Genomic DNA, 27,857 nt, shown 5'->3' on the forward strand with positions numbered 1-27,857 from the left:
TATAAACTTCTCCCACCCTTCATGCATCCCTCCCCCCTCCTTCAAGCTTCAAACACCTTCACAACTCCTCTGTAAGCCAAGCTTTCTTCCCTAATCTGTCCTCCAAACCAAGAAACAGTCTCTGTCTGGAACTCACGTCAAAATACAGGGATGGAAGCGGTTGAGGTTGCTGGACTCCGGTACCTCGCACCTGCAAACGAGGTTCCATTACCAGCTCATTTTCCTGCGATGCAAAGCATACCTGCATTTGATTACAGTAGATTCTTAAGATCCATACCTAATCCACAGTTCCCCACTCCAGTTCATGAGTTCCCGACACAGTCGTCTTGTGTCAGCAATAACTCTTCTGACGACGCAGAGGAGAACCAGCTGAGCATCATAGATGAAAGGAAGCAGAGGAGAATGATATCTAATAGAGAATCTGCTCGACGGTCACGGATGCGAAAGCAAAAGCACTTGGACGAACTCTGGTCACAAGTTATGAGGCTTCGAAATGAGAACCGTCAGCTCATAGATAAGCTGAATCATGTGTCAGAGTGCCATGGCCAGGTCCTCCAGGAGAATGAACGGCTAAGAGAGGAAGCTGCTGACCTTCGCCAAATGCTCAATAACCTGCAACTGGAAAGTTCTTATGCCACGTTGCAGGATCTTGAAGAAACACCATGCAACACAGCTCACCTAAGAACTGAATCAAAACAATAATCCATCACTAGTTCCATGGATTTGCTTCATTAAAATGGGGGCCACTTTTTTTAGTCTTCTCTCTTTTCCTTTCAAAATTTTTCCTTCTTTTATTTCTACGTTCCTCTGTTACTTCTTTCAGTTTATCAGTCTTTGGAATTTTATAAGCCAAATAAGACAATGAAGAGACATGAAATAACAGCTTGAGGACGTCTTGTATCAGTTTAAGCTTGCTTACTTATGAGACAGCTAGATAGAGTAATGGATATGGATATTTTTCATAAGATTCATCTCTATAACATACAATTCTCACTTGTCACCACATAAACACCTAGCTGCTTGTAGAGCAAAATAACTGAGTATGATATCTGCACCTGCCCGCCGGAGACAAATCAAAGACTCCATCATGACTTTCTCTTCATCAATCATTTTCAGAACAGCACCAGCCTTAATCATGGAATATTCACCTGAAACCTGGAACAGGAAAGAAAAACCAAGCTCAGTTGAGGGACGCCAAAAAAAAAAACAGCCAGATAAATCAAATCAAATTATGGCAAAAAAGGAGATAATGACCCATCAGATGAATGTTTTGGGGGTAAAATTCTCAGTAACTTTAAAGGGATATCACAGTCTATCCATTTTTGCACAAAGTAACATCAGACGGTGCTGGCGGTTGTGCAGGTCGTGCATCCGAGTGTAATTACTGTATGAAGTAGGAACAGCAAATGAAAGGTTCACAAATATAATTTTCCTTTGTTGTCTCTTGATTTCTTGTAGCTCCATCACATTTTGGTGTCAACCCAAATGGACTTTTTCTGAGATCAGTGAGGGGCTCTGGGCTTGCAGTGAATCACCCTTGTTGGAGGGGCTATTATGTGCCATACTGTCTTCTTGTAGAGAATAACCAAGATCTTTTGGGGTTTTCCAACTCAGGGTATTGGGTGCGAGCTTGCCGTATAATATTGGGTGTTCTTGAAAGATCTCCAAGATGCTTTCAGGTTTTCCAACCCAGGGTCTTGGATGAGAGCTTGCACTGCCATTTTGGATGTTCATGAGAGATCCCCATCCTAACTTTCTTACATTACTTAACAAAAGCATCTTCAGTAACGTAGCACATCAAGTTGATGTGTAAACCATCATGTCATATCTTTTTGCCTTGATCTGTTTTCATTTCTGCTGGTGCTTTCGTTGGCATTTCTAACAACTATAGTACCAGAAAAGTGACAACTCCATCAGGTGTACCCAAACATCAAAAAAGCATGAAATTTGGATGTGGGTGGCTTGGCACATTTTAATGGAACATGTGCAAAAACTTTGAAAGAGAGATCCCATGGTCCATCCAGAGATGAAAATGGTAACAGTGACTGAGGGTTCTGGTGGGGTTGTTGATCATAATCAACTACCATAATAAGTAGAAGCATCAGATAAACTTCCCCACTTAGCGTCCAAGTACCTCCCATCTTGCTAATGAGAAAACTGAAGCCTGCCCTAACTTGGCATCTCCTCTTTTTTTATTACTCTCAAATTGGGCCTAGTCAAGCAAAAACTCTTCCAACACTGGTTATACGACACAGCTCCCTTTTAATGATTCTGCATCACTGCATGTGCGCCTTTCAGATCCCATTTGGAATTCTACAAGCTTTTTCTCTCTTTCTTTTCCTCCTGCAGATTTTTTTAATTCTTGGCGCGATGGTTGGTGGACCACAGTTGAAGCCTGAAGTCAAGGCATCAAAACAGCCTTTTGGCAAAAAATGAAAAAATTGCTGGGTGTAGGAACATTGCCCCCGGACTTTGCTTGTGCAAAAGTCTTCAGCACCAGGTTTGCCCTTCTTACTCTTCTTGTGCAAAAGCCTTCGGCACCGGGTGGCCCTAGAATTTTATGTATATATGTGGAGCATGTACAAAAACAGAGGTGGAAAACGGTGAAGTAGTCTCCAACAAAAATGCATATTCAACCTTATTAGCAAACATTTCAATCCCGCTTTGCCTAGTTCCGTGAGAGCGAAAAGGACCACATAAGCTTGGTTGGGATGAATCAAATCTTTTCTCAGTTATAGGATGGATTATGCATAGCCTGTGCTTTCTGTGACTCTCAGGTCACTGCATGGGTAGGACCTCAAAAAAAGGTGCATTTTTTATTTTCTTTGGCTTTTTCTAGGTTAAAAAAAAAACTTTTGTTCTTTCATTTTCTTCTGTTGATTTTTATATATAAACTTTTTATTTTCCTAAACATTCTTCATATATGTGAAGTTGATACATAGAGGCAGTAAAAACAGCGATGGCTTCTTTCCAATAGAGCCACACAGTGTTGTAGCCACGCATACAAGTTAATACTCGACTTTCAAGACAGGAGGCTATGCACAAAGTAGCACTAATTATGTTTTGGAGATCATCAGAAGTTCATAAGAATTCTATATTGTTTAACTACAAAGTCAGACAAGATGAAACCTTGAGGAAATACGATTGAGGATAATAAAAAGAGTATACTGCATTTATTTTATAGCAAAAGAAGATTATACCATTAACTAACCAAGTTGAAAGCAATAACCCAGTCCTAATTCAGTGGTTTGTCTAGTTTGCAATCAGGCTACAAACTTTCAAAGAACCTCACTGATTGAAGGTAGTACCACCCCAACCCACCAACTCCAGGAAAAAAAGAAGCATTACTTCTACTTTCCATGAGAAGAGGTATGCCACCAACAGTAGGATAGGTAGCTCACTTGAATATTTTTATGTTATGCCTGACCCGAATTCTTGGACCCCGCTTTGAGATTGACCTGCACGGCTGCACCAACATATTTTGGTGGGCACCAGAATGACCTGTTTTCTGAGATATGTGATGAAAGCAGCTGGGAAACCTATGATTTCCTTCCCGATTGGAGGTATAGGTATGGTACGACCTGACCCAATTACCCGATTGGAACTCCATAGATATTTAGCTTACGTTCCCTATAGGATCATTATGAGATTTAGGGATTTTTGCCCTAAAGTTTTGGGTGAGAGTTTTTTGTAACGCTGTCTTGATGATTGGTTAAGAGATCTTCATTGTAATCTTCTTCCTACATAATGTATGGCTGTAGTATATCATGTTGGGGTGTGAACCACGTTAAATCATTGTGTTGCTTCAATTTGTTTCTATCTCTATTTGCGATCTATTGGTGTTTGTTTTAACATATTGTCTTCAAAGAAAGACAGAAAGAAAGAAATGCGTATACAGTCACGTCATTGCACTTTATGGCAGTCCCATTATTACTAAATTTTTTACGATGGCTAGGTCTTCCACCAAGTGTGACCAGAGCCTATTGGGAGGCAAGGATCCATCTTGCAGACCCCACCTAGCAGAGATTCTCCTAGTGTTCTAGGTTGTGCCTTTTTCCTCTTACTATCTTTCATCTTTTGTTCTTGTATTTATTTCCATCTTTCATTTGCCATTTTCAATTTTACATTTCTCTTCTCTATCCCCATCCCTCTTTTCCAATATTTTATTTCCCTCTTTTATGGTTAGAACTCAGTTTTTCTTACCTTTGTTTGTTTGCATCCATGTAAGCAACCCCATTAAGTTGAAATCAGGCTTCTTTTTTTTGGTTGTTTTTTGTTCTTGTTGTGGTTGTTGTTGTTGTTTGTTGTTACTAATGCTATGCTTGTTTCCAGGTAAAAACCACATAAAAGGAAAATCTGGAAAGAAAAGATTCTGCCTAAAGTTTTTCATTCCAAACCTGCTTATTATATTTCATAGCACTTTGCAGCCAGATCCCTTGTATCTGAAAGGGTTAATATTACATCTAAAAAATAAAATTGCCAAATACGGTAAGAGTTTTAAGTAGGCTACACAATCATGATGACAAAAGTTTCTTTTTTCTTTTTAAAACCAATAGCACTTCCCTCCCTCGCTGGTACTTCCACCAGACAAGGTACAAACTACAAACTAATTATGTGATTGCTAACAAGAAACAAACAACCTATATTTCCTATTATTAAAAGCAAGTAGAAGGAAACATCATTTTATGAGTCTCTTTTTGCTTCTTTCTTTTTTTTTCTTCTCTTTTATGGCAAATTTTCTGAAATTATGATTTTGGTACAAGTACTCAGCATTTGTTAGTAAAAGATTTCCTACAAACAAAACAAACGGACTAGCAAATTTTCCTCCTCACTGAACACTTTAAATAGTTCTAGATTTGTCTCTAGTTTGGAATTTTAGGTGACTCTGGTTAAGTATTCAAGAGCAGTTAACATGATTTTAATATAGTAGTCCTATCTTCTAGCAATTAAAATCCGACTTTTTAGGCAAACCTTTCAGGTCTAGAAGACTTTATGAGATTTGATCCTGCCAGAAAGACTAATATCAGCTTAAGTCATAGTTTCTGTACTAGAATGGATCATACAAGGGGAAAATATAGAGTTCCAGAAAGGTAGAAAACCATGTGCTGATCAGATGATCATGAGACATCAGTCAGGCTGAATTTTGGTACAGGCAATCCCTTAGGTAGAACTGATTCATTTTTGGACCAGGATTCTCAAAATAGCCAGTGCACGCTTATGAAAGAGTCAACGAAATTGACGGTCAAAGCAATCAATTCTAATAGATAGAAACTTGCCAATGCAAATATCATACCAGAACTACTTGAAACAAATACTACATATAACACTCAAAACTAGTAAAAGAAAATTTTTAACAAAAAAATGGATAGGATAAATGCCAATAATGAATAATGCAATTCATAACCTGTATGGCAAGATTTTTCTGAGTAGAAGTTTGATTTGAGTTACCTGATAGGCAGCAATTGGCAAAGGGGAATTATCTCGAAGAAGTCGTATAATATCTAAGTATGGAAGTCCAGGTTTCACCTGTCAAACCAATCAAATTATTTGAATCATCAAGGATCCTTCAACCGATAAGTAAGGTCAACTAAATACCCCAAACGCAAATACCTACCAAAAGGATATCAGCTCCCTCTTCTTCATCAGCACAGGCCTCAACCATGGCTTCTCTATAGTTTGCTGGGTTCATCTGATAACTTTTGTTCATGAAGCCAAGTTGATATGCAGTTGTAAGTGCTAGCAACATAACAGTAGAGATTCAATAGTTTAAGAATTTTAAGTTCAGTTTGTCCCATACGTTTTTTTGTCTCCAAAACGAGGATTTGAATCTAAAGCTTCTCGGAATGGACCATAGAATGAACTCGCATACCTGTTAGAGTAAGAATTAGATCAACACAATAAAAACAGAAAATGATGTCAAATTACTTATAAGATACCAGGTATAATGATTAAGGAGATCCAGAAAAATGGGCAGATTTACAAATTTCAAGTTGATAACCCAGTTCCCAAAAGAAAGAGGAAGAACAGTCATCTGACACTGGAGAAAGAAACTCCATTAGTAAATAATGGTAATAAGATTCATTTCATCAATGTCCATTTAAAATTTTTTGTATCACATTAAATTGTTTACTGGAAAAGTAGTTGGGAGAACTGAAACATGTTACCATACAAGTGGAGAACACATTCTTAGTTTACTTAAGAGACAAGGGATTCTTTACCAAAAAAAAAAGAGACAAGGGACTGAATTACTTTTAGAAAAGAACAATAACGGCTTAAATTTAATATCCACAATAGAAGAGTGTTAGCAAAAATTTTCATTTGGGACCTGTTAGAAAAGGGCAATTTAGGAAGGGATTGATCCATCGAGAGTTAGTACTTTGCGCTAACTCTCGATAGGAAAGAGTTGTAGGAATTAAGAGTTTTATACCAATTGAAATAGGTTTATGCTTTCCTATATAGAATAGACTTGTAAATTAGCCTATATATAGAAAAGTTACTTTGAGGAGTTCTCACAAGATTGATGAGCCTCCACAACAAAATTGTGGCTTCCATCCTCTCCTCTCCCCCATTCCTCACCTTATTCTTTCTCAAAATAACATGGTATCAGAGCTATAAGTCCTCTTATTCCTTTCGATTCTATAGGAAGGAAAGAAATTGTACCTGGAGAAGAAGCAATCGATAGCTGGTTCCTTTCGGTTCTGCTTCTTAGGAGAAGAAGCAATCGTCGCTGGTGTGGCTGCTGTCGGTTCTGCTTCATAGGAGAAGAAGCAATCGATAAGAAGCAATTGTCGCTGGTTACTGTCGGTTCTGCTTCTTAGGAGAAAAAGCATCGATTGTGTTGAGATTTTGAGACTTCGACTTCGAGAAAGAAAGCTGCGATCAATTGTTAAAGAGTGAGAGAGATCGATCATGTGTTGAGACTTTGAGACTTCAAGAAAGAAAGCTGCGATTTGTTTTCCTGTTTGGTCTTGAGTTTTGGTGGTTTTAAGGAGACTTCAAGAGTGATTGATCGAGTTGAAAGACTGAGATAAGTTTCTGGTTTTGTTTGATTTTAAGTTGATTCAAGTTTACTGGTTTGGTTTGATTTTAAATTGGTTTATTTATGTTTATGAGATTAATCTGAATATGGGATTAATCTGGGAATAATTCTGATTCTGGTTCTTTGATTCTAGTTTCTGATTCTGGTTTCTGATTTCTGATTCTGATTTCTGGGATTTGATTTTAAAATTGTTTGATATGGGAAAAACTTCAAATAAAAATACTATGACTGAAATTATTTCTTCATCCTCTCATCGGTTAACTGAGAAGAAATTGGAGGGTGGATCAAATTTCCACCAATGGAGGGCTATAGTTAAAATTGTTCTTTACGGACGGGGACAGATAGATCATTTGACTAAGACTGTACCCATAGATGATGATACTTGGGCAATTGTTGATGCATGAATACTTGGGCAGATGTTTAATTCCTTGGCAGATAACATTATAGATTTGGTGACTCACTTACAAACTGTGAAGGAATTATGGGAGTATTTGAATGTGTTGTATTCTAGTCAGAATAATCTGGCTAGAATCTACGAATTGTCCCAGGAATTTTATCGAGTAGATAGAAAAGGTAGAGATATTACCCAATATTTTGCAGATTTTAAAAGAATGTATGAAGAACTAAACTCTATTCTACCTATCTCCTCTGATGTCAAAACTATGCAAAATCAAAGAGAGAAATTAGCTGTTATGGGTTTCTTGAGAGGTCTTGGAAAGGAGTTTGAGGCAGTTAGAGCACAGATTCTTGGTAGTGATCATGTACCCACATTAGCCGACACATTTTCAAGAGTTTTTCGTGTTGCAAGGGAGAGTACCAATAACTCTACAGAAAATTCAGCTTTGGCAATAGTTTCTCGAGGCACCTCTGGAGGACAGGTCCTTGGTGGACAAAATATAGGACGAACTCGAGGAAATAATACTGGAAAATATCCAGGTTCACACAACTCTACTGACAGTCCAGGACAAGTTAAGACTTGTCATCATTGTGGTCGCCCAGGACATATTCAACGATACTGTTGGAAGCTTCATGGGAAGCCCCCACACATGGTGAACGCAATTATCACTTCTGAATCAGCGCCTACAACTACTAAAGTTCATCCTGAGGGTAAGACTGTAAAGATGATTGAGGAAGATTATATTCGTTTCAGTCAGTTTCAGGCCACTCAACCACAATCAGCCGTTGCCACCCTTGTTCAGACAAGTAATGCTACTAGTTGCCTTTCAACCACATCTCACCCATGGATCATTGATTCAGGAGCTTTTGATCATATGACCGGGGCTACAGGTATATTTTCCTCTTTTGTTCCATCATCCTCTTTGGTTACACTTGCTGATGGTTCTCATATCAATGTTAAAGGAGTGGGTACAATTCAACTCACTCCATCCATTACCCTACCCTCAGTTCTTTATGTACCTAATTTGCCATTTAACCTATTATCTGTTCATAAATTTACTTCCACTAATAACTGTTTGGTGAAATTATTTCCTGGATATTGTTTATTTCAGAATCTTACGACGAAGAAGATACTTGGTAGAGGCCGTATGTCTCGGGGGTTGTATCTATTCGAGGAGATATCCTCTACTGCTTGTTCTAGTATTTCCATGCCCCATCAAATACATTATCGGTTGGGGCATCCCTCTCTGGAAACCCTAAAATTGGTAGATAAAAGTTTTCATTCTCTTTCAAAGTTGGATTGTGAGTCTTGTCAATTTGGAAAACTTCATCGTGTGAGTTTTCCTCCTCGTATAAACACCAGATCAGACCACCCTTTCTCTCTAGTTCATTCTGATGAGTGGGGACCCTATCCTGTTAGTTCTACTTCAGGTTACAGATACTTTGTTACATTTGTGGATGATATTTCAAGAGTCACTTGGCTTTATTTAACGAAAAATCGTTCAGAATTATTTGACATATTTTGCAATTTTGTTATTGAAATTCGTACTCAATTTGGTGTTCCTATTCGTACTTTTCGTAGTGATAATGCCAAAGAATATTTCTCTGATCCGTTTTGTAAATTTATGGCTTCTAATGGGATTCTTCACCAATCCTCCTGTGTTGATACTCCTCAACAAAATGGGGTTTCAGAAAGGAAAAATAGACACTTATTGGAGGTCACCCGTTCTCTCTTATTTGAGATGAAGGTTCCTAAATCCTTTTGGGCTGATGCAGTTTCAACTGCTTGTTATCTTATTAACAGGATGCCTTCATCTGTCTTAAAAGGTGGCATTCCTCATTCTCTTATTTCCTTCATCTCCCTTATTTACTTTACCTCCTCGCGTATTTGGTTGTGTGTGTTACATTCGTAATCATCGCCCAAGGATCTCTAAACTTGATCCACGTGCACTTAAGTGTATTTTTGTGGGGTACTCTCGCACTCAAAAGGGATATCGTTGTTATTCTTCTGACTTACGAAGATATTTTGTTACTGCAGATGTGTCATTTTTTGAGTTAACTTCTTTTTCCACTAAATCTCATAGTTTAACTGACCTAAATGATGATCTATGTATTTTTCAAAGTGTGTCTCCACAGGGTACAGTTCCTTCCCCTCCACCTCTGCCAGACATCACCAAAGTGTACATGCGCCGGCCAAAACCACCAGCTCCCCCCTCTGCACCTACGGTCTCTACCTCTGTGCCGACTTCGTTTGTTGATCCTCCGGACGTTCCTGCCAAATCTGACCTTGATATTCCCATTGCTCTTCGGAAGGGTACTCGTTCTTGTGTTCAGTATCCCATCTCTAACTTTATTTCATATTCTAATTTATCACCTGGGTTCTCTACTGCTTTATCTACTATCGAGAATTATCCTATTCCTAAGAATGGTCTTGAAGCCTTGTCTAAACCTGAGTGGATCAGTGCAATGAACGAAGAATTACAAGCCTTAGAAGACAATCAAACTTGGGATCTTGTGCCTTTACCCTCAGGAAAGACAACTATTGGTTGTAGGTGGATATTCACTGTGAAAGTTAATCCTGATGGTTCGTTAGCTCGCCTGAAAGCTCGTCTCGTTGCCAAGGGCTATGCTCAAGTTTATGGCATAGATTATGTTGATACTTTTTCACTTTGTTGCCAAGCTTACTTCCATCCGTATTTTAATCTCTCTTGCCGCTACATACAAGTGGCCCTTGTTTCAGTTGGATGTGAAGAATGCCTTCCTTCATGGAGATTTACATGAAGAAGTGTATATGGAGCAACCACCTGGGTTTGTTGCTCAGGGGGAGAAGAATAAGGTCTGTCGCCTCCGCAAATCATTATATGGTCTCAAGCAGTCACCTCGAGCATGGTTTGGACGCTTCACTACTGTTGTAATAGAATTTGGGATGACTCGTTGTGAAAGTGATCACTCTGTATTCTTTAAAAACTCTGATGAAGGCAAGATCTTTCTTGTAGTTTATGTTGATGATATTGTCATTACAGGAGATGACACTTCAGGAATTGATAGGTTAAAGACCTACTTACAAGAGAAATTTCAGACCAAAGACTTGGGCAAGTTAAAGTATTTTCTAGGAGTTGAAGTTGCCCAATCAACAAAGGGCATCTTCTTATCTCAACGGAAGTATGTACTGGATTTGCTTTCTGAAACAGGAATATTGGGATCAAAACCTATAGACACTCCCATGGAATGTAACTTAAAGTTAATGCCAGAAGATGGAACCCTTCTTGATGATCCAGAGAAGTACAAAGGCTTGTTGGGAAGCTGAATTATCTGACTGTGACTAGACCTGACATTGCCTTTCTTGTCAGTGTTGTGAGTCAATTTTTATCTGCCCCACGAACATCACACTGGGATGCAGTTATACGAATTCTGAGGTATCTTAAGAAAGCACCAGGACACGGGCTTCTTTACGCTAATCATGGACATAGAAATGTAGAAGGATTCTCTGATGCTGATTGGGCTGGATCACCTATTGATAGAAGATCGACTACGAAACTCTGCACATTCATTGGAGGAAATCTTGTATCATGGAAGAGTAAGAAACAAACTGTGGTAGCAAGATCAAGCGCAGAATCTGAGTATCGTGCTATAGCACAGGTAACATGCGAGATGGTATGGATAAAACAATTACTCCAGGAATTAGGAATTATTGATGACACACCAATGAAGTTATGGTGTGATAATCAAGCTGCGGTTCATATAGCATCAAATCCAGTCTTTCATGAACGTACCAAGCATATTGAAGTAGATTGCCACTTTGTTCGTGAGAAGTTACTGCAAGGCATAATATCCCCCAAGCATGTGAGGACTGGAGAACAACTTGCAGATTTGTTCACCAAAGCTCTAGGGAATACAAGGGTTACCTATATTTGTAACAAGCTGGGCATGAGTAATATATATGCTCCAGCTTGAGGGGGAGTGTTAGAAAAGGGCAATTTAGGAAGGATTGATCCATCGAGAGTTAGTACTTTGCGCTAACTCTCGATAGGAAAGAGTTGTAGGAATTAAGAGTTTTATACCAATTGAAATAGGTTTATGCTTTCCTATATAGAGTAGACTTGTAAATTAGCCTATATATAGAAAAGTTACTTTGAGGAGTTCTCACAAGATTGATGAGCCTCCACAACAAAATCGTGGCTTCCATCCTCTCCTCTCCCCCATTCCTCACCTTATTCTTTCTCAAAATAACAGGACCGAACAAAAATAAAGTAATCATAAAAGATGAAATAATGCTTTTGAAACACTTCAGAATTGCTTTTAGTTAATCCTCATAATATTATCCAACTGCATCTATTAGGATGTACAAGATTGTTAGCAGAGTATCACTGAAAGAGCAGAGGAGAAGGAGAAAAATAGTGGCTAAGCACAAGAAAATTACTTTGCTGTGTATGACATGATAGATACGTGCTGAAGACCTTCAGCATCCAGTGCTAATCGAATGGCTCCTACACGTCCATCCATCATGTCACTTGGACTGACAACATCTGCTCCTGCTTTGGCCTATTCACAAAACCAGGATGATTCAAAAAAAATATGGATGATGTAGAACAGAAATAACACATACATAGACCAGCTTTATTAAATAGAGTCCTCTAAGGTTACCTGTGCAACAGCCTGTTTACACAATTGATGAACTGTTTCGTCATTCATTATAACACCTGCAAGTACAAATACAGCATCTGATTAACAAATATACTTGATGCATGACAAAAAGAATTTTAGATACAACTCAATAAAAAAGAAGAGATGAAATCTTGGTTGCCCTACTTTGGCAGCCTAATTCACCATTGAACTTCTGAATCAGTCAGCTGACTCAGCTCCTTACCAGATCTCTAGTCCTAAAAACTTCCAGAAAGGAAGGTGACACAGCCAAAACTAATTACTAGTTTGCAGTAGATAGGGAAAACAGATGGGGTGAGTTGTCCCACAAGAGTGCCTTAACACACTGCAAATCATTTAATTGTGGCAGAAAGAATTCTGTTCACAATGCCAAATGGTAGATGTGGAAAGAGAAAATAAAAAGAACACACCTGATATTCTTCACTGATTGCCAACTAAATCAGATACAAATTTGATTTAATTAGGGTGAACTTGGATATACGTAAGTTGATCCGATTCAATCTGAAATCAAATTGACTTTACTATATCTATCACGAATATACCTATACTAAATTTGATTCTTATTACATGTCGTTGAAAACATGTATTGAGGTTTTCTAATTAGAATAGGATTATGTTTCCTAATAAGTCTAGAGTTTTATTTCTATTTGTTTTATATTTCCTTTGCCTACTTAGTATAGGACTTAACTAGGTTGTAACTATAAATACCTTATTGGAGTCTTGTGAATAATATACTTTTAGAAGAGCAATTCCTCACATTACAACATGGTATCAGAGCAAGGTTTTGTTTTCATCCTATGGAGGTGCTGTAGAAAAAAATTTTGAAGTTGCTATTCACGTGTTTGTTTTCTTTTCGAGTATCCTGGAAATGTATATTGGGTGATTAAGTGCATGTCTAGGAAAATTTTGTCTAAGGAGTTTGGTATTTAAGCGAACCGGTTATGTCCTTCCAGCTTTTTTCCTGAAAACTTTCCTGGTGTACTTTGGTTCAACAATATACCAATTGGAGGTAACCTGATGAGATATTTTTCACGTGAATTAGTGGGAGTTATTCTGTAATCAACAACAGTTTATGATAGAAGCAATGGTAGCTTTTGCAATCTAATAGTTTCAGGTACTGTTTCGTAATTTTAAAAATATTATAGGGACTTTTTTGTAAATTCTGAAAAAGTTCAAGGTTTTTTTTTCAATTTTCAACAATTGCAGGTACTTTTTTGTAATTTCAAGAAAATTCAGGGACTTTTCTGCAATTTTTTACAATTTTAGGGACTTTTCGTAATTTCGAAAAAAATTCAAGGAACTATTTGTAAATTTGAATAATTTCTCCTTGCAATGATTGCTGATCCCATATCTCCTTTATCTGGTACAACTGAAGAGTCTCCCATTTCTTCCATTCATTAGGATCGTGAGTTTTCTCTACTTCAGATAACCACTGTAAAACTTAATGGGACAAATTATCTTAGATGATCTCGTTCAGTTTTCCTTGCTATTGGTGCTCGTGGTCTTACTAACCATCTTGATGGGACTTCTACAAAACCTTCAACACCTGGTCTGCAACTTTCCAAGTGGTATACAGATGAATGTTTGGTTATGGGTTTTCTCATCAACTCCATTAAATCTAGCATAGCAGAGAGTCATCTCCTCCTTCCTGATGTGACAACTATTTGGAAAGTTACTAAAGATACATACTTCAGAGTTGGCAATGATGCATAGTGCTTTGAAATTAGACGGAAAATCAATCAGTTACAGCAGAAGGACCTTCCTCTTTCTCAGTACTATAACACTCTTCAGGGATATTACCAGACTTAGATTTCTATGGGAAGTTTACACCGAAGAATGCTGAATATGCTACTACCTATCAATAATGGGAAGATAAACAGAGAGTTTATGATTTTTTGGCAAGATTGAATATAGAATTTGATCAAATTTGCGCACAAATCCTTTCTAGAGAGCATTTCCCTTCTCTGGCTCAAGCTTATGCCATGGTAGATACCGAGGATAGTCGAAGGACAGCTATGGTACACACTCAAACATCTAATAGATTTGCATTGGTGGCTGGTTATGGCAATAATAAATATAGTTCTGGTAATTTTCGCCCTCCAGTAAAGTGCGAGTATTATGGAAAAGAGCATTATACAAAGGACAAGTGTTGGAAGTTGCATGAACGTCCAACAAATTCCCGTGGGGGAGGTAGAAATGGAATCAAAGGCAACAATCAAACATCTACAAATCAAGCCAGTTCTGACACCCTAAGTACTCCAACACCTCTTTCCTCAGATGAGCTCCAGCACCTTCGCCAATTGATGTCCAGACTTGACTCATCTTCTCCAGTACCGACCTCCAGTGCGAATATAGCCTCTATCATTGTTCTCTCTGTTGATCCACAATTCCCCAAAAGTATTTTTGGTTGTCACAATGTCAATTTGACTTATCCCTCCTGGGTAATCGACTCTGGGGCAACCAACCATATGACAAGCTCATCTACTTTGTTTCATACTTATTCATCTATCCCTATTGCTCAGGATGTTCGAACGGCTGATGGGTCTCTCTCCCCTATCTCTAGGAAATGATCTATTATCTGTTCGCGTTCTCTTACCTTATCCAACGTCATGCATGTTCCTAAGTTTTCTGCTAATCTTTTATCTATTAATAGCCTTACTCGTGATATGAACTACAAAATAACTTTCTTTCCTTCTCATTGTGTATTTCAGGACCTGGAAACAGGGCTTACGATTGGCAGTGGTAGACAGAAAGGGGGGCTCTACTTAATGGATCGGTCCCCATCAGCTCTTTCTACAGTCTCTAGTTCCACCTCTCCTGCACTTTTACCTTATTACAGTTGCATAACGTCTTGGCCACATTCCTTTACCTATTTTGTCCAAATTATTTCCTAATCTGATTAAAAGGTGTAATTTGAATGATTTTTATTGTGAGGCATGTATTTTGGCCAAACAGACCAGGCATGTTTACCCTATTTCAGATAATCGTAGTAAAATTCCTTTTTCAGTCATTCACTCTAATGTGTGGGGTCCTTCTCGGACCGTGTCTATATCTGATCATAGATGGTTTGTTACCTTTATTGACATATTGTACTAGGACCACATGGGTTTACTTACTTCACCAAAAAAGTGACGTTTTCTCGTGCTTTCAAAAATTTCATAATATGATTAGGACTCAGTTTGGGGCGACAGTCAAAATCCTTCGTACGGATAACGGAACTGAGTACTTGGGTGGTGCATTTCCTTCCTATTTAGCAAACCATGGCATCATACACCAAACTAGTTGCGTCGACACTCCACCTCAAAATGGGGTTGCCGAACGCAAGAATAGACATCTACTTGAAGTAGCACGTTCCCTCATGTTTTCTATGCATGTGCCTCTTCGATTTTGGGGTGAAGTCGTTCTTACTGCGACATATCTAATTAACCGAATGTCTTCTCGAGTCTTAAACCAACAATGTCCCCTTGAGGTTCTTTTAGGGACAGCAGTCTTTACAGTCTCACCTAAGGTTTTTGAATGTGTTGCCTTTGTTCGGAACCACCATGTTCATGAAGAGTTAGATCCTCGTGGGTTAAAAGTGCATTTTCTTGGGTTATCCTCCTACACATAAGGGGTATAAGTGTCATCATCCTAGTTCTCGTCGTTTTTTCGTCTCTACAGATGTTGTGTTCCAGGAACAAATTCCTTATTTTCCCCTACACCTCTTCAGGGGGAGAGTTTTAGTGAAGAGGTTCCAGTGTTGATTCCTCCTTTTGATATTTCTCCTGAGATTCCTGCAGATGATCCTCCTTTGGGAAATGGAATGACTGGACAAGAACAACTGGTGGATGATATATAAGGAGAGACTAGTCCTCTGAAAACCTATCAAAAAAAGTAACAAGTGACCCCTTCTGAACCAAGCCAATCAAAAGCTTTGGTTCCTGGCCCTGAACAATCCGTTCCTTCAGGTGAGTCTGTCTTTGACCCTTCTTATAATCCTACTTTGGGCTTACCAATTGCATTAAGAAAGCAGCCTCGAACTTGCACCAAACATCCTATTTCCAATTATGTTTCATATCAATCTTTATCTCCAGAATTTCAAAGTTTTATTTCCTCTATCCTCTACTTCTATTCCTAACACTTGGCAAGAGGCATTATCTCACTCAAACTGGAAAGAAGCTATGGATGAGGAAATGCAAGCTCTAGAAAAGAAAAAAACAAAACGTGGGACTAGGGGACTTTGCCCATAGGAAAGTAGACTGTTGGGTGCAAATGGGTGTTTGTGATCAAGTACAAGGTAGATGGGACTGTTGAAAGATACAAGGCAAGATTGGTGGCCAAAGGTTTCACTCAGACTTGTGGCGTTGACTACCAGGAAACATTTGCCCCTGTTGCCAAGATGAACATAGTTCGTACTATTATTTCATGTGCAATTAATAAAGGGTGGAGTTTACAACAATTAGATATGAAGAATGCCTTTTTGCATGGAGAACTCCAAGAAAATGTATATATGGATATACCACCTGGCACTGGGTATTCTATTACCAGAGACTTATAGGAAAGTGTGCAAGTTAAAAGAGGGCTTTATATGGGTTAAAGCAATCTCCAAGAGCGTGGTTTGGAAGGTTCCATAAGGCAATGATATCTAATGGCTATAAGCAGCGCAATGCATACCATACTTTGTTTATTAAAAGATATGGTTACCACACTACTATATTTTTAGTATATGTGGATGATATTGTGATCACAAGTAGTAGTGAGGATGAGATTTCAGCATTAAAGACTTTTTTGGGAACTGAATTTGAGATCAAAGATATGGGAAAACTAAGATATTTCCTAGGTTTAAAGTTGGCACATTCTACTAGTGGTGTATCTCTATCCCAGAGGAAGTATACGTTGGATCTTCTTGAGGAAACTGGAATGCTAGGATGTAAGCCTACTGAGACTCCTATTGAGCCTATCCTACACTTGAAGGCAAAGGAAAGAGAACTAGTTGACAAGATAAGGCATCAAAAATTAGTGGGAAAGTTGATATATCTATCTCACACTAGACCTGACATCACATTTGCAGTTAGCTTTGTTAGCCAGTACATGCATGATCCCTATTCCTCACATTTGGATGCAGTATATCGGATCTTGAGATACTTGAAGACTACTCCAGAAAAAGGAATTTTAATTTCAGCTTATAAACATTTGAAGATTGAGGCATATACAGATGCAATTGAGCAGGATGTCCAGATGATAGAATGTCTACCTCTGGGTATTGTGTATTTGTGGGAGGTAACCTTGTGACTTGGAGAAGCAAGAAACAGGCTGTGGTTGCGCAGTCCAGTGCCGAGGCCGAGTTTAGGGCGATTGCTCAAGGCATTTGTGAGGTACTATGGCTTAAAGGGCTGCTTCAAGAGGTTGGGACAGATTTGGAGGTTCCTATACAGTTATACTCAGATAGTAAGTCAACAATCAGCATAGCTCATAACCCAGTACAGCATGATAGGACTAAGCATGTGGAGATTGACAGACATTTCATCAAAGAGAAGGTTGAGGCTGGGTTGATCCATTTCACCTTTGTTACTTCAAACGAGCAACAGGCTGATGTGCTCACAATAAGCTTAAGCACGAAGATATTCAATTACATTATGAGCAAGTTAGGCATGATAAATATCTATGCTCAAACTTGAGGGGGAGTGTTGAAAACATGTATTGAGGTTTTCTAATTAGAATAGGATTATGTTTCCTAATAAGTCTAGAGTTTTATTTCTATTTGTTTTATATTTCTTTTTCCTACTTAGTATAGGACTTAACTAGGTTGTAACTATAAATACCCTATTGGGGTCTTGTGAATAGTATACTTTTAAAGCAGCAATTCCTCACATTACAACACATGTGTTGTGGTTTTATTATTTTCCAACCATCACCATCCCAAATTAGCCCTAATACCATGTAATTAAGCTCACAGTTCTTTCTCTGTAAGATTTGGAAGGCTGAAATGCATCCATATATCCGGTTAAGTAGTTTCAGTGTCAAAATGATACCTGGAAATTTGTAGGTTCGAACCCCAATAGTAGCATTATAACCTTTCATTAACATTTTTATTTAGGAGGAATATATCAAATACGACCAGTCAAATACACACTTTTGTCAAATCCCACTTCAACAGCAGAGCCGGTTATGAAATGCCAGACAAATTAAACCCTTTCATCTGTGCTCTTCCAAGGGTATGTTAAGGTGTCTGTATTAATCAAGATGGAGTTTTACCTCTATGGATGAGAGGTCCATACTTAGAACTGAATACACCACGCATAGACAAATAACCTCTTCTGGAAATTACAAGAATCGTTAGGTCGAATGCACAATTTTCTACTCATTCACAGACAAATAGTACCCAAAGCTAAATCATCTGAAGCTCTACAAATTAGTTTCAAATGCTAATATGGTCTTCTTGTAAGTGTCACATCACTGACAATTATCATGACAGTCAATGTTAAAAGGAAAATTTATAAGACAGCACCAAAATCAACCATAGAGACAAAATTTAAATAAATTAGTTAGTTGAAACTTACGAGGAAATGCTTATAAAGTATTCTATCACATCAGCTGATACGATCAGTATTGGATGGCCATAATATGATAAAGTACTGATATGAGACTTTAAAAAGCATGGTAAATAACACTCAAGGCACCCAATGACTGATAAATGGATGTCAGGGATACCTCATGTCTGGAAAAGGATGTTTGATGTTCCAAAACAAGGTAAACACCACTCTAGCTTACTATTCAAATGGAGACAAAAGCAAAAAACAAAAAATTAAATCCCTTCACGGCCCAATTCTACTGAATAATTTCTTGTACCCATTTTGCCATTGCCTCCAACCCCACCACCACCTTCTTCTATGGTTCTATCTCCACCTCCTGCCCCTCCCACCTCCCCCATGACTCTGCTCACTCCCGCACCCACCACCTTCCCTCCTCCCTCTCCAGCCTCCAGACCACAAAACCCTTTCCCTCCAGTCTCTCACCCCTCCTCTGCGCCCATCCATCTGGTTTCCATAGGTTAATTATGTGGCCAAGGATCAGGATATCCAGTTCCCCACAGCACACTAAATACCAACCCACAGTGAGGCTGCTTGTGGTCCATTGGATTTGAGTTTTGAATCGCAATCAAGGCCTGCAATTTACATGAGTAAATTTCCATCTCAACTGGTGGATTTCAACCTTCATTACAATCAAGAGCTGCAACTCTTACTGTTTGCAATCTTCTAGTGAATGCTAAATGCATTCATATTGCTCAGCAATTGGGTGCTCAAAAAAAAAGCCATTGTGGAAACAGATTTGGATCCCACCATGGAGTCTGCATGAATTGAGTCATTGCTCAGTACACACCTAGTAGATTTAGGTTTCACAAGAACAAGATCTGACCAAAGTTGATTTTTCCTAGCTTATTTGTATGCCTTCATCTATTTTCTTCCACTTAATATGCTCTAGCCTCCCCCAACCTGGTTTGCTTCTCACACCGTCCATCCCATTTAGGCATTTATAGTCCGGGTATATTGTCGCAACTAGGTCAAACAGGTCTAGTTCAGGGAAATCAGAAACAAAACCAGATCCACTCACATCCTCCCCACCCCAAAACCCACAGAAAACAACTTGAAAAGAAAGGAAATTCATTTGGTTTACTAATATCAGTAGCATTCATTTGATACTGCGGTCATTCAATTAGGATGGGGGGAAAATACTCCGTAAATTTAATGGTATAAAGAAAATAGCACATACAGACAAAAATTCCAGAGTTAAAGTTTATGAAGAGATTAGGAGGGATGAAAAGATCTGTCTTACCGTCTTCTCTAACAATGCCATCATGCCCATCAGAGGAATAAGGATCCAATGCAACATCAGTGTAGATGACCTAAAGAAAGACATAATGAACCTAAATAGCAGTCAAGATTATGCACGAAGAACAAAATAACACAAAAACAGGGGGAAATATTTACTCACAATGTCAGGATACTTGTCTTTGAGAAGCCGTATTGCTCGAGGCACTAGACCATTCTCATTGTATGCTTCATCTCCTGTTGGAGACTGTGGAGCAAAAAGGAAAATATTCATACAGCTTTTTACTTCACATGGAAGAAATTTGAAATTGAGACAGAACTAGGCAGAGAGATAGACCTTCAAAGCATCTGGAATCTTTGGGAAAAGCACAAAACTATTAACACCAACGTCCCTAGCCTTGTAAACCTACAACCAAAGAATGCTGACTTAGACCACTGTAAAAAAGCTGTGTATGGGCAACATGGGAGAGCAAGAATTAAGAGTCACAATGGACATGCTGCACAGAGATCACATTACAATATGTAGCCATTCTTCAGTCTACCTGTAGTATAACAAAATTTTCTGAATAGAGTAGATGTAATAACAAGAACAATTGGGGGTCCACATGATCTGGAAAGCCACCTTTTTTATGCTAGTTCAAAGCTCCAGTCGCTTCCCTGTATGGATGCCCCAAGGAAAAGGTTCTTGTCGTAATCCTGAGGCCTTGGTGTTTCTTTCCTCCAGTCTTTTCCCCCCCCCCCCTGGGGGGGGCCCCCTGGAAGGGCCCCCCCCCCCCCCCCCCCCCCCCCCCCCTGTTTTTGGGTGTGGTTGGGGGGGGGTAAAAAGGGGGGGGGGGTTATAGGAGTTAAGTTAGAGTTTGTATTCATATAGAATTCTATTCCTTGTAATATTCTACTTTCCACTTAATTATAAATAAAGGGCTTGAGATCATGGATCAATAAGCATCTACACAAGTTTCAACATGGCATGAGCCAAGATTAGTATGTTTTATTTTTCTGTGTCTAAACCTATAAACCACAGCAGATTTTTTCTCCAAAACCCGAGTTGTTAAAAAACGAACATCGTGAGAAATTTCCCTCAAACCAGAGAGCTGACTATTTTTCAGTTCCACCTAGAAGACGAGAAGAAAAAAAGGAAAGAAGAAGAGAAGAAGAACACAAGGCGCTGGATAGAAAAACAGAAGAGGCCACAACGGGCTTCTGCATTAGGTAAACTGAATCACAATGGGCAGACCAAGAAGAAAAGGAAAGAAGAAGAGAAGCACCATGCAGCACCTACTGCTGTGCATCATCTTCAAGGGAACATAAATCTTTGATTTTTCAGGTGTGTGGAAGAAGATATCGATTGTTATTTGGTTGGTTTTTGGGTTCAACTTCTGATTTGGTTCTTTAGTTCATTGTTTGGTTCAATTCTTGGTTCATTGTCCAAAATAGACTAGACAGAACCATATCTTTTTTTTTGTGTCTGGTTCAATTAGACCAGACCAGAATTTTTCTTAGGTTCAAAAAAAAAAAAAAAAAAAAAAAAAAAAAAAAAAAAAAAAAAGAAAAGAAAGAAAGAAAGAGAGAAAAAGAAGAAGAAGAGGGAAAAAGGAGATTTGATCATATCATTGTTTGGCTATTGCATTGGGAGTTTAGTTTTTTACAAGGTGATGAAGAACTGAGACAATTTTTTCAACATGGCAACTATCGAGGTATAGCCCCACGGGAACATTACCCAAATTTTCATCCTCTTCGGTAAGATTTGATGGGACAAATTATTTGATTTGGTCACGATCGCACTAACTATTCGGAAGAGGACTTGTTGGATACATTAGGGCACCATATCAAACCTCACCACAAGGCGTTCCCGGGAAAAATGGATCGAATGACTCTTTATTATGTCATTTCTCTGAATTCCATGATTCCAAATATTGCCCATGGATATCTATTACTGACGCGCCCAAACGAAGGCTACACGAAACATATGGACAGTTGGGAATGATGCACGAGTTTAGAGCTACGAAAGAAGCTCAGAGACTACCCAAAAGGAACCGATGTGGCCACTATTATCGAGTTGCGATCTCTTTGGCAAGAGTTGGATCATTATGGGGATTATCACCCACTAATCCAGATGATGTGGCGACTTATAAGAAGCACATTGATAAGATGAGTATATGACTTCTGGCGAGGTTTGAACGTGGAGTACGATCGGATGAGTACAAGTCTTAAGTGTTCTCCTTTCCTACACTAGAACAGTCTTATGCTCTTGTGGTGAGGAAAGTCGCGATAGCCATGCTCATACTCTATTTTGGAGAAATCAGCTACGATTGTGCACTAAATCGATCCGGCAAGGAGATTGTCAAGTGTGAGCACGCAAAACCCTATCATACTAAGGAAAATTGTTGGAAACTCCAGGGAAGCGCTAATTTTGAGAAAAAAGAGCACAAAAAAAGGAAAATCGAAAGCTATATCTCGAGAGGTTCCAAACACCCTCGGAGATGTTGGCTCTCACGGGAGGAGTTAACTTGGACGTATTGCAATCTTCCGGGACAACCTCACCAGCCCTCTACTAATCAAACCAACTCCTACCTGCTACAGGTAAAACTTTTACAAGCTTCCAAGTTTCTTGCTTCTACTCCTGGATTAGATACGGAGCCACAGATCATATGATGAGTTTATCCTCTTTTTCTACAATATTCTCCAACCGGAAAGGGTAAAGTTCGAATTCTTGGTGGCTCCTATTCTTCCATTCCTTGGAAAAGGGACCATTCAACATTCTCCATCCCTGTCTTTGTCTAAAGTTTTACATGTTCCCTCTTCTCTACTAACTGCTCTCTATCAGCAGTCTTACACATGACTTAAATTGTAAAGTGACATTTTTCCCATCTTATTGTGTCTTTCAGGATCGGTAACGGGGAAGGAGATTGGACGTGGTAAACTAGACAATGGACTTTATTTGCGAGCCGATTGAAGGATCTACCGCCGACTACATCTTCTAATCGAGTCCATTCGGTAATATCAAACCTTCATCGGGGCACCGTAGGCTAGGTCACCCCCAGGAACTCTTAAGAAAATATTTCGATTTAGTTTCTTCTCGAATGAGGATGATTTTTTTTTGTGAAGCCCGCATTTTTGCGAAGCAAACTGTTCTACTTATTTACCTTCTCTTCATAATAGAAAAAATATTCCTTTTATGTTAATTCATACGATGTGTGGGGTCCGCCGACGGTGATCACGGCCATAGGTACTTTGTTACTTTTATTGATTGTCACTCTCGTCTACATGGATTTATCTTTTAAAACAAAAAAATGAAGTTTTCGATGTTTTCGTGATTTTCATAATATGATTAAAACTCGGCAATGCCACCGTGAAGATCCTTGCAGTGACAATGGCACAGAGTATATTGATGGTGAATTTCAAAGATATCTCTCGACTCGGCATAATACATCGGACTAGTTGCGTTGATACGGCTGCCCAAAATGGGGTGGCCGAAAGGAAGAATCGGCATCTCTAGAGATAGCCCGTTCTATTATGATTGCTATGAATGTACCTGACCAGTACTGGAGTGATGCTATTCTCACTGCTTCTTACCTTATGAATAGGATGCCCAGTAGGATACTTGGTTTTAAATGTCCTAATGAGATTCTTAAGGAGCCTCTTCTTTTGTTATTTCCCCAAAGGTTTTTGGATGCGTGTGTTATGCAGAATCAAGCACGAGTAAGTTGGCTCCCCGCAGCCTACGCGCATATTTTTGGGGTATTCGCTACCGAAAGGGTACAAATGTTATCATCCTCCCTCCAAGAAAACCATTGTATCCATGGATGTACTTTTTCATGAGTTTTGCCCTTACTATACACCTCTCCAGGGGGAGAGTCCTAGAGGAGAAGTGTTCTTTCGATCTAGATCTTCCTTTCACACACCAACACAACTAAGAGTCCCGGAAGAGTTTCCCGACCGGGGGAGACTTCGGCAGATATCGAGGACTCAATCCTCCCCTTCAACCCGAACCAGTGAAGAACCAGCCAAGGGGAGACCACTCGTGAGACACACGTTGGGGTCTTTCAAAACCAGATTGACCAAAATAAAGAGGTGCAGACTTATCGGAGGAAGAAATACAACCGGCAAAGCGGTGGAGAAAGGGGATACGTTACCACTTCGGCCTCCTGCTCCGAATCGGATTCTACCGAGGTATCTTCTTCGATCTTCCTATTCTTTGTTAGAAAAGGGGTCGGATCTTGTACTCAACATCCCATAGCTAAATATGTTTCTTATAACTCTTTGTCCGACTCCTACGTGCTTTTATATCCTCTCTCGTCATCCGTATCTGTTCCTAAAAGTTGGCAGGAAGCCTATCCCGATAAGAGATGGAAGGAAGCTATGGTAGAGGAAATGCGAGGCAATGAAGAAAAATGACACTTGGGAGCTGGTTACACTTTCTCCGAAAAAAACCAAGTGGGCTGCAAATGGGTATTTGTGGTTAAACAAAATATGGATGGATCAGTCAACAAGTTGAAAGCTAGACTAGTTGCAAAGGGGTTTACCAGGACCTATGGGATTGATTATCGGGAGACCTTTGCCCTAGTTGCGAAACTAAATACCGTCGAGTTACGTTGTCGTAGCCGTGAACAAACACTGGAACTTGCACCAACTAGACGTAAAGAATGCCTTCTTACATGGGGAGTTACGAGAAGAGGTCTATATGGAAATCCCACATGGTTTTTCCGATGACAATACTGCAGAGGAAAGTCCGTCGGTTGAAGAGGTCAATATATGGGTTAAAACAGTCTCTAGATCTTGGTTTGGACGCCTTGAAGGCAATGACTTCTATTGGGTACAAGCAAAGCAATGCTGATCATACACTATTTGTCAAGAAGTCAAGTACTAACATCACACTTCTCATTGTCTATGTAGACGATATTGTCATCACGAGGGAATGATGGTGAAGAAATTCAAAAGTTGAAGGACTATCTTGGCAAAGAGTTTGAAATTAAAGATCTAGGGAAGTTACAGTATTTCTTAGGGATTGAGGTGGCTCGATCAAATAAAGGTATATTCCTATCCCAAAGAAAGTATGTCCTAGATCTATTATCGAAGTGGGAATGTTGGGGTGTAAAGTAGTTGATACCCCTATTGAAGGCGGAGCTAAACTTAAAGAAAAAGAGGGAGAACCGGTGGACAAAGGAAGATACCAAAGGCGGTAGGAAGCTATCACTTGTCCACACCGGCGGACATGCATGCGAGGTATAGTGAGTCAATTCATGCATGATCCATATTAGCCATATGAAGGGTATCGAATACTACGATTTGAAGGGAACTCGGAAAAGGAATACTTTGTCACCCACCGATAATCTAAAAGAGAAGCATACACGATGGAGGTGGATCTCCAGACAGAAGTCAATTTCAGGTTCGACCTTATTGGAGGTAATCTAGTTACTTGGAGAAGTAAGAAAAGAATGTGGTAGCTATCAGCGAAGTGAATATAGGGCTATGGTTCGTGGAGTTTGTGAGCTACTATGGTTGAAAGGCTTGCGCAAGATATTGGAGTCAAGTTCCAAACCCCAGATGTTAATTGTGACAACAAGGCTGCTATTAGATGAATAATCCAAGTGCAACATGATCGAACTAAGCACATTGAAATTGACGGGTTTTTGTCAAAGGAAAGTGGAACAAGGGCTAGCAGCCTTGTAAGATCCGAAGACCAATTAGAGATGTTCACTAAGGGATGAAAGAAAGAGATTTCCCCTAGAGGAAGTTAGGCATGAGTAATACTATGCCTCAACCGAGGGGGAGTGTTGGATCATTAGGAGTCTAATAAGAGTTTGATAGGAGTTAAGTTAGAGTTTGTATTCATATAGAACTATCGAAACTACTCCACTTAATTATAAAAAAGGGTGAGATCATGGATCAATAAGCATTATAAATCGTTCTTCAACACCCCCCCCCCCGGGGGTGGGGGCAAAAAAAAAAGGGGCAAAAAAAAACACAGGGGGGGGGGGGGGGGGGGGCGGGGGGGGGGGGGGGGGGGGGGCCCCCTCTTTCTAAAAAAAAAATAAAAACCCCAAAAGAAAAAAGGGGCGCGCGGGGGGGGGGGGGACAACGAGAGGGGAGGGGGGGGGGGGAGAAGGGGGGGCGGAGGGGAGGGGGGGGGGGGGGGGGGGGGAGGAGGCAGGCAGGCAAAAGGCCGCGGGGGGGGGGGTCAGAATAATTACACATGATTATGTTGAGCTCAAACACTCCATAGATGAAAAAGCCACTGGAACCAAAATACTCATGACCCTGTTCACAGATGGTAACTTAAGTTTGAGGCATAGCACCACTACTTTTGCTAAAGGCGGAAGGCATTGGGGGAAAAAAGAATAAAAAAGGGAAAAGGGGTGGGGGTGGGGGTGGGGGTGGGGGGAGTTTTGGGATAAGAAAACTAGCTAAACTTAAAATCACCTCTTCTACAAGTCCATGTCTCCATCCCAGCCTATAGCATCCAGGCATAGCTCCAATTGGGGTATCCTGTTGGCCTGAAAGTTTTGGGAGATGAGAAACCAGATGTATGCATATCCGATATTAGTATAATGTAGAACATAAGTCTTCTGGAACTGAACAAAAAGTGAAGAAGATAGAAAGCATCAGTCAACACAGACCTTCATGAATAAAAAGTGGATACACAAAATTTGCAGGAGATATAGACGTCTCCTGGAATGCTGACCTCAGTGCAGGAGACTTCCGATTACGGCGAGGACGCCTAGTAAGTGGCTGAAACAAAACACCATTTCTTTCTTTATAAATAAGGCGGCGTTAACACATAATTATCTACAAAAAAAAAATGTAACTTCCTCCACATCAGTAGATAGAGATGCTAAATATATTTACAGTTTAGCTATTGGTTTGAATGCTCTATTGTCCATCCAACCGAATCCCATTATATTCATCAAAAGTGCAACTCATGGGAACAATCAGACTAATAACATAAAGTTCATAACATCCAAAGAATGTAATTAGTAGTTCATACAAGGAATGATAAAATCATACAATTGGCGAGATAAGAGGAGTTCCAGCTGGTGCAGCAGCTTTAAGGGGAACAGGTGGTGCTTCGGGGATATTTCCAGCCACAACTGCAGCTTCGCATTCCTCAACAGTTAATCCCAACTTCTCCTGTGCCCTTTCCCGATCTTCACTTGCTCTGATGACTAGCAGAGCCCAGTTTTGTTTCTTAATTGGGCGCTCAACATTAATAAATTTGACATTGATCGAGGGTTTCAAGCCGATGTAGTTTCGACCATCTAAAGGTCTAATTGCTCGAACATTACTTGGAGAAACGGAGAAAACACAGGCCATCGCTTCTATCTATCACCTTATTTCTGCAATGCCACATTTCCAGTGTCAGCAAGACCGGAGCAAAGAAAGCACAACTCTCATCATCAATGTAGAATGTCAAAATGCTTGATAACGAAAAATTTTAATCAAAATACATGCGAAGAAATTCAATTTGAAGATGGTGATAAAAAAGGACTATCACAGGTTGAGCTGAGGCGATCTCAACAATAATTAGGACATGGGCATGCAAGAAAAAATTGTATCTCAGAACTCAGAACTCAGAACCGAGCCATTTCAAGTTCAAGAAATTGACTTCTTTAAGCTAATTAGATGGACTGACCCAGTTGAATTGAGCGTCGACACAGCCTTAGAATGCAATAAAAATCAAAACTTGAATCAACAAGTGAATCTGGGAGACACTGAACCAAATATTTCAGGGAATTCAAGTTTAGTATAGGGTGATGACACATGAATCTTACCCAGTAAGCCTAACTCCTGAGGCTATGAGTAAACCTCCAGGGCGAGAGAAAGCCTTATCTCCTCGGTTATTTATTTTAGTTTACTTTATATGATTCGATTCGATCCGATCGATCAAACATAAGACGGGTTCCATCTAGATGCCACATTTTTTTTTTTTTTTTTTGGGAGGCACCGTCACCTCG

The 27,857-nt window shown here is 39.5% G+C and overlaps 1 protein-coding gene and 1 pseudogene across 2 annotated transcripts; one reads left to right on the forward strand and one right to left on the reverse strand.

Moving 5' to 3' along the window:
* The first annotated feature begins 150 nt into the window (after positions 1–150).
* Positions 151–735, forward strand: LOC149013294 (basic leucine zipper 43 pseudogene; annotated as a pseudogene).
* Positions 685–27,776, reverse strand: LOC149013295 (delta-aminolevulinic acid dehydratase, chloroplastic-like). Of its 2 annotated transcripts, none has more exons than XM_089160176.1 (13): positions 27,675–27,776; positions 26,911–27,239; positions 26,523–26,634; positions 26,326–26,399; positions 20,243–20,311; positions 20,069–20,152; positions 19,910–19,979; positions 12,080–12,135; positions 11,856–11,977; positions 5,798–5,869; positions 5,615–5,696; positions 5,449–5,526; positions 685–1,155 (listed from the first exon to the last, which is right to left on the reverse strand). In XM_089160176.1, the coding sequence occupies exons 2-13, from the start codon at positions 27,214–27,216 to the stop codon at positions 991–993; spliced, it is 1,290 nt and encodes a 429-aa protein (XP_089016302.1). In that variant the 5' UTR covers positions 27,217–27,239; positions 27,675–27,776; the 3' UTR covers positions 685–990. The 2 variants fall into 2 exon arrangements, with proteins under 2 accessions (XP_089016302.1, XP_089016303.1); XM_089160177.1 differs by lacking the exon at positions 27,675–27,776 and adding an exon at positions 27,536–27,668.
* Between the last annotated feature and the right edge of the window lie 81 nt (positions 27,777–27,857).

The sequence above is a fragment of the Hakea prostrata genome, chromosome 6 (assembly GCF_041222555.1).
Source record: "Hakea prostrata isolate BN-2017 chromosome 6, UWA_Hpros_2, whole genome shotgun sequence".
In the NCBI taxonomy this organism is placed as follows: Eukaryota; Viridiplantae; Streptophyta; class Magnoliopsida; order Proteales; family Proteaceae; genus Hakea; species Hakea prostrata.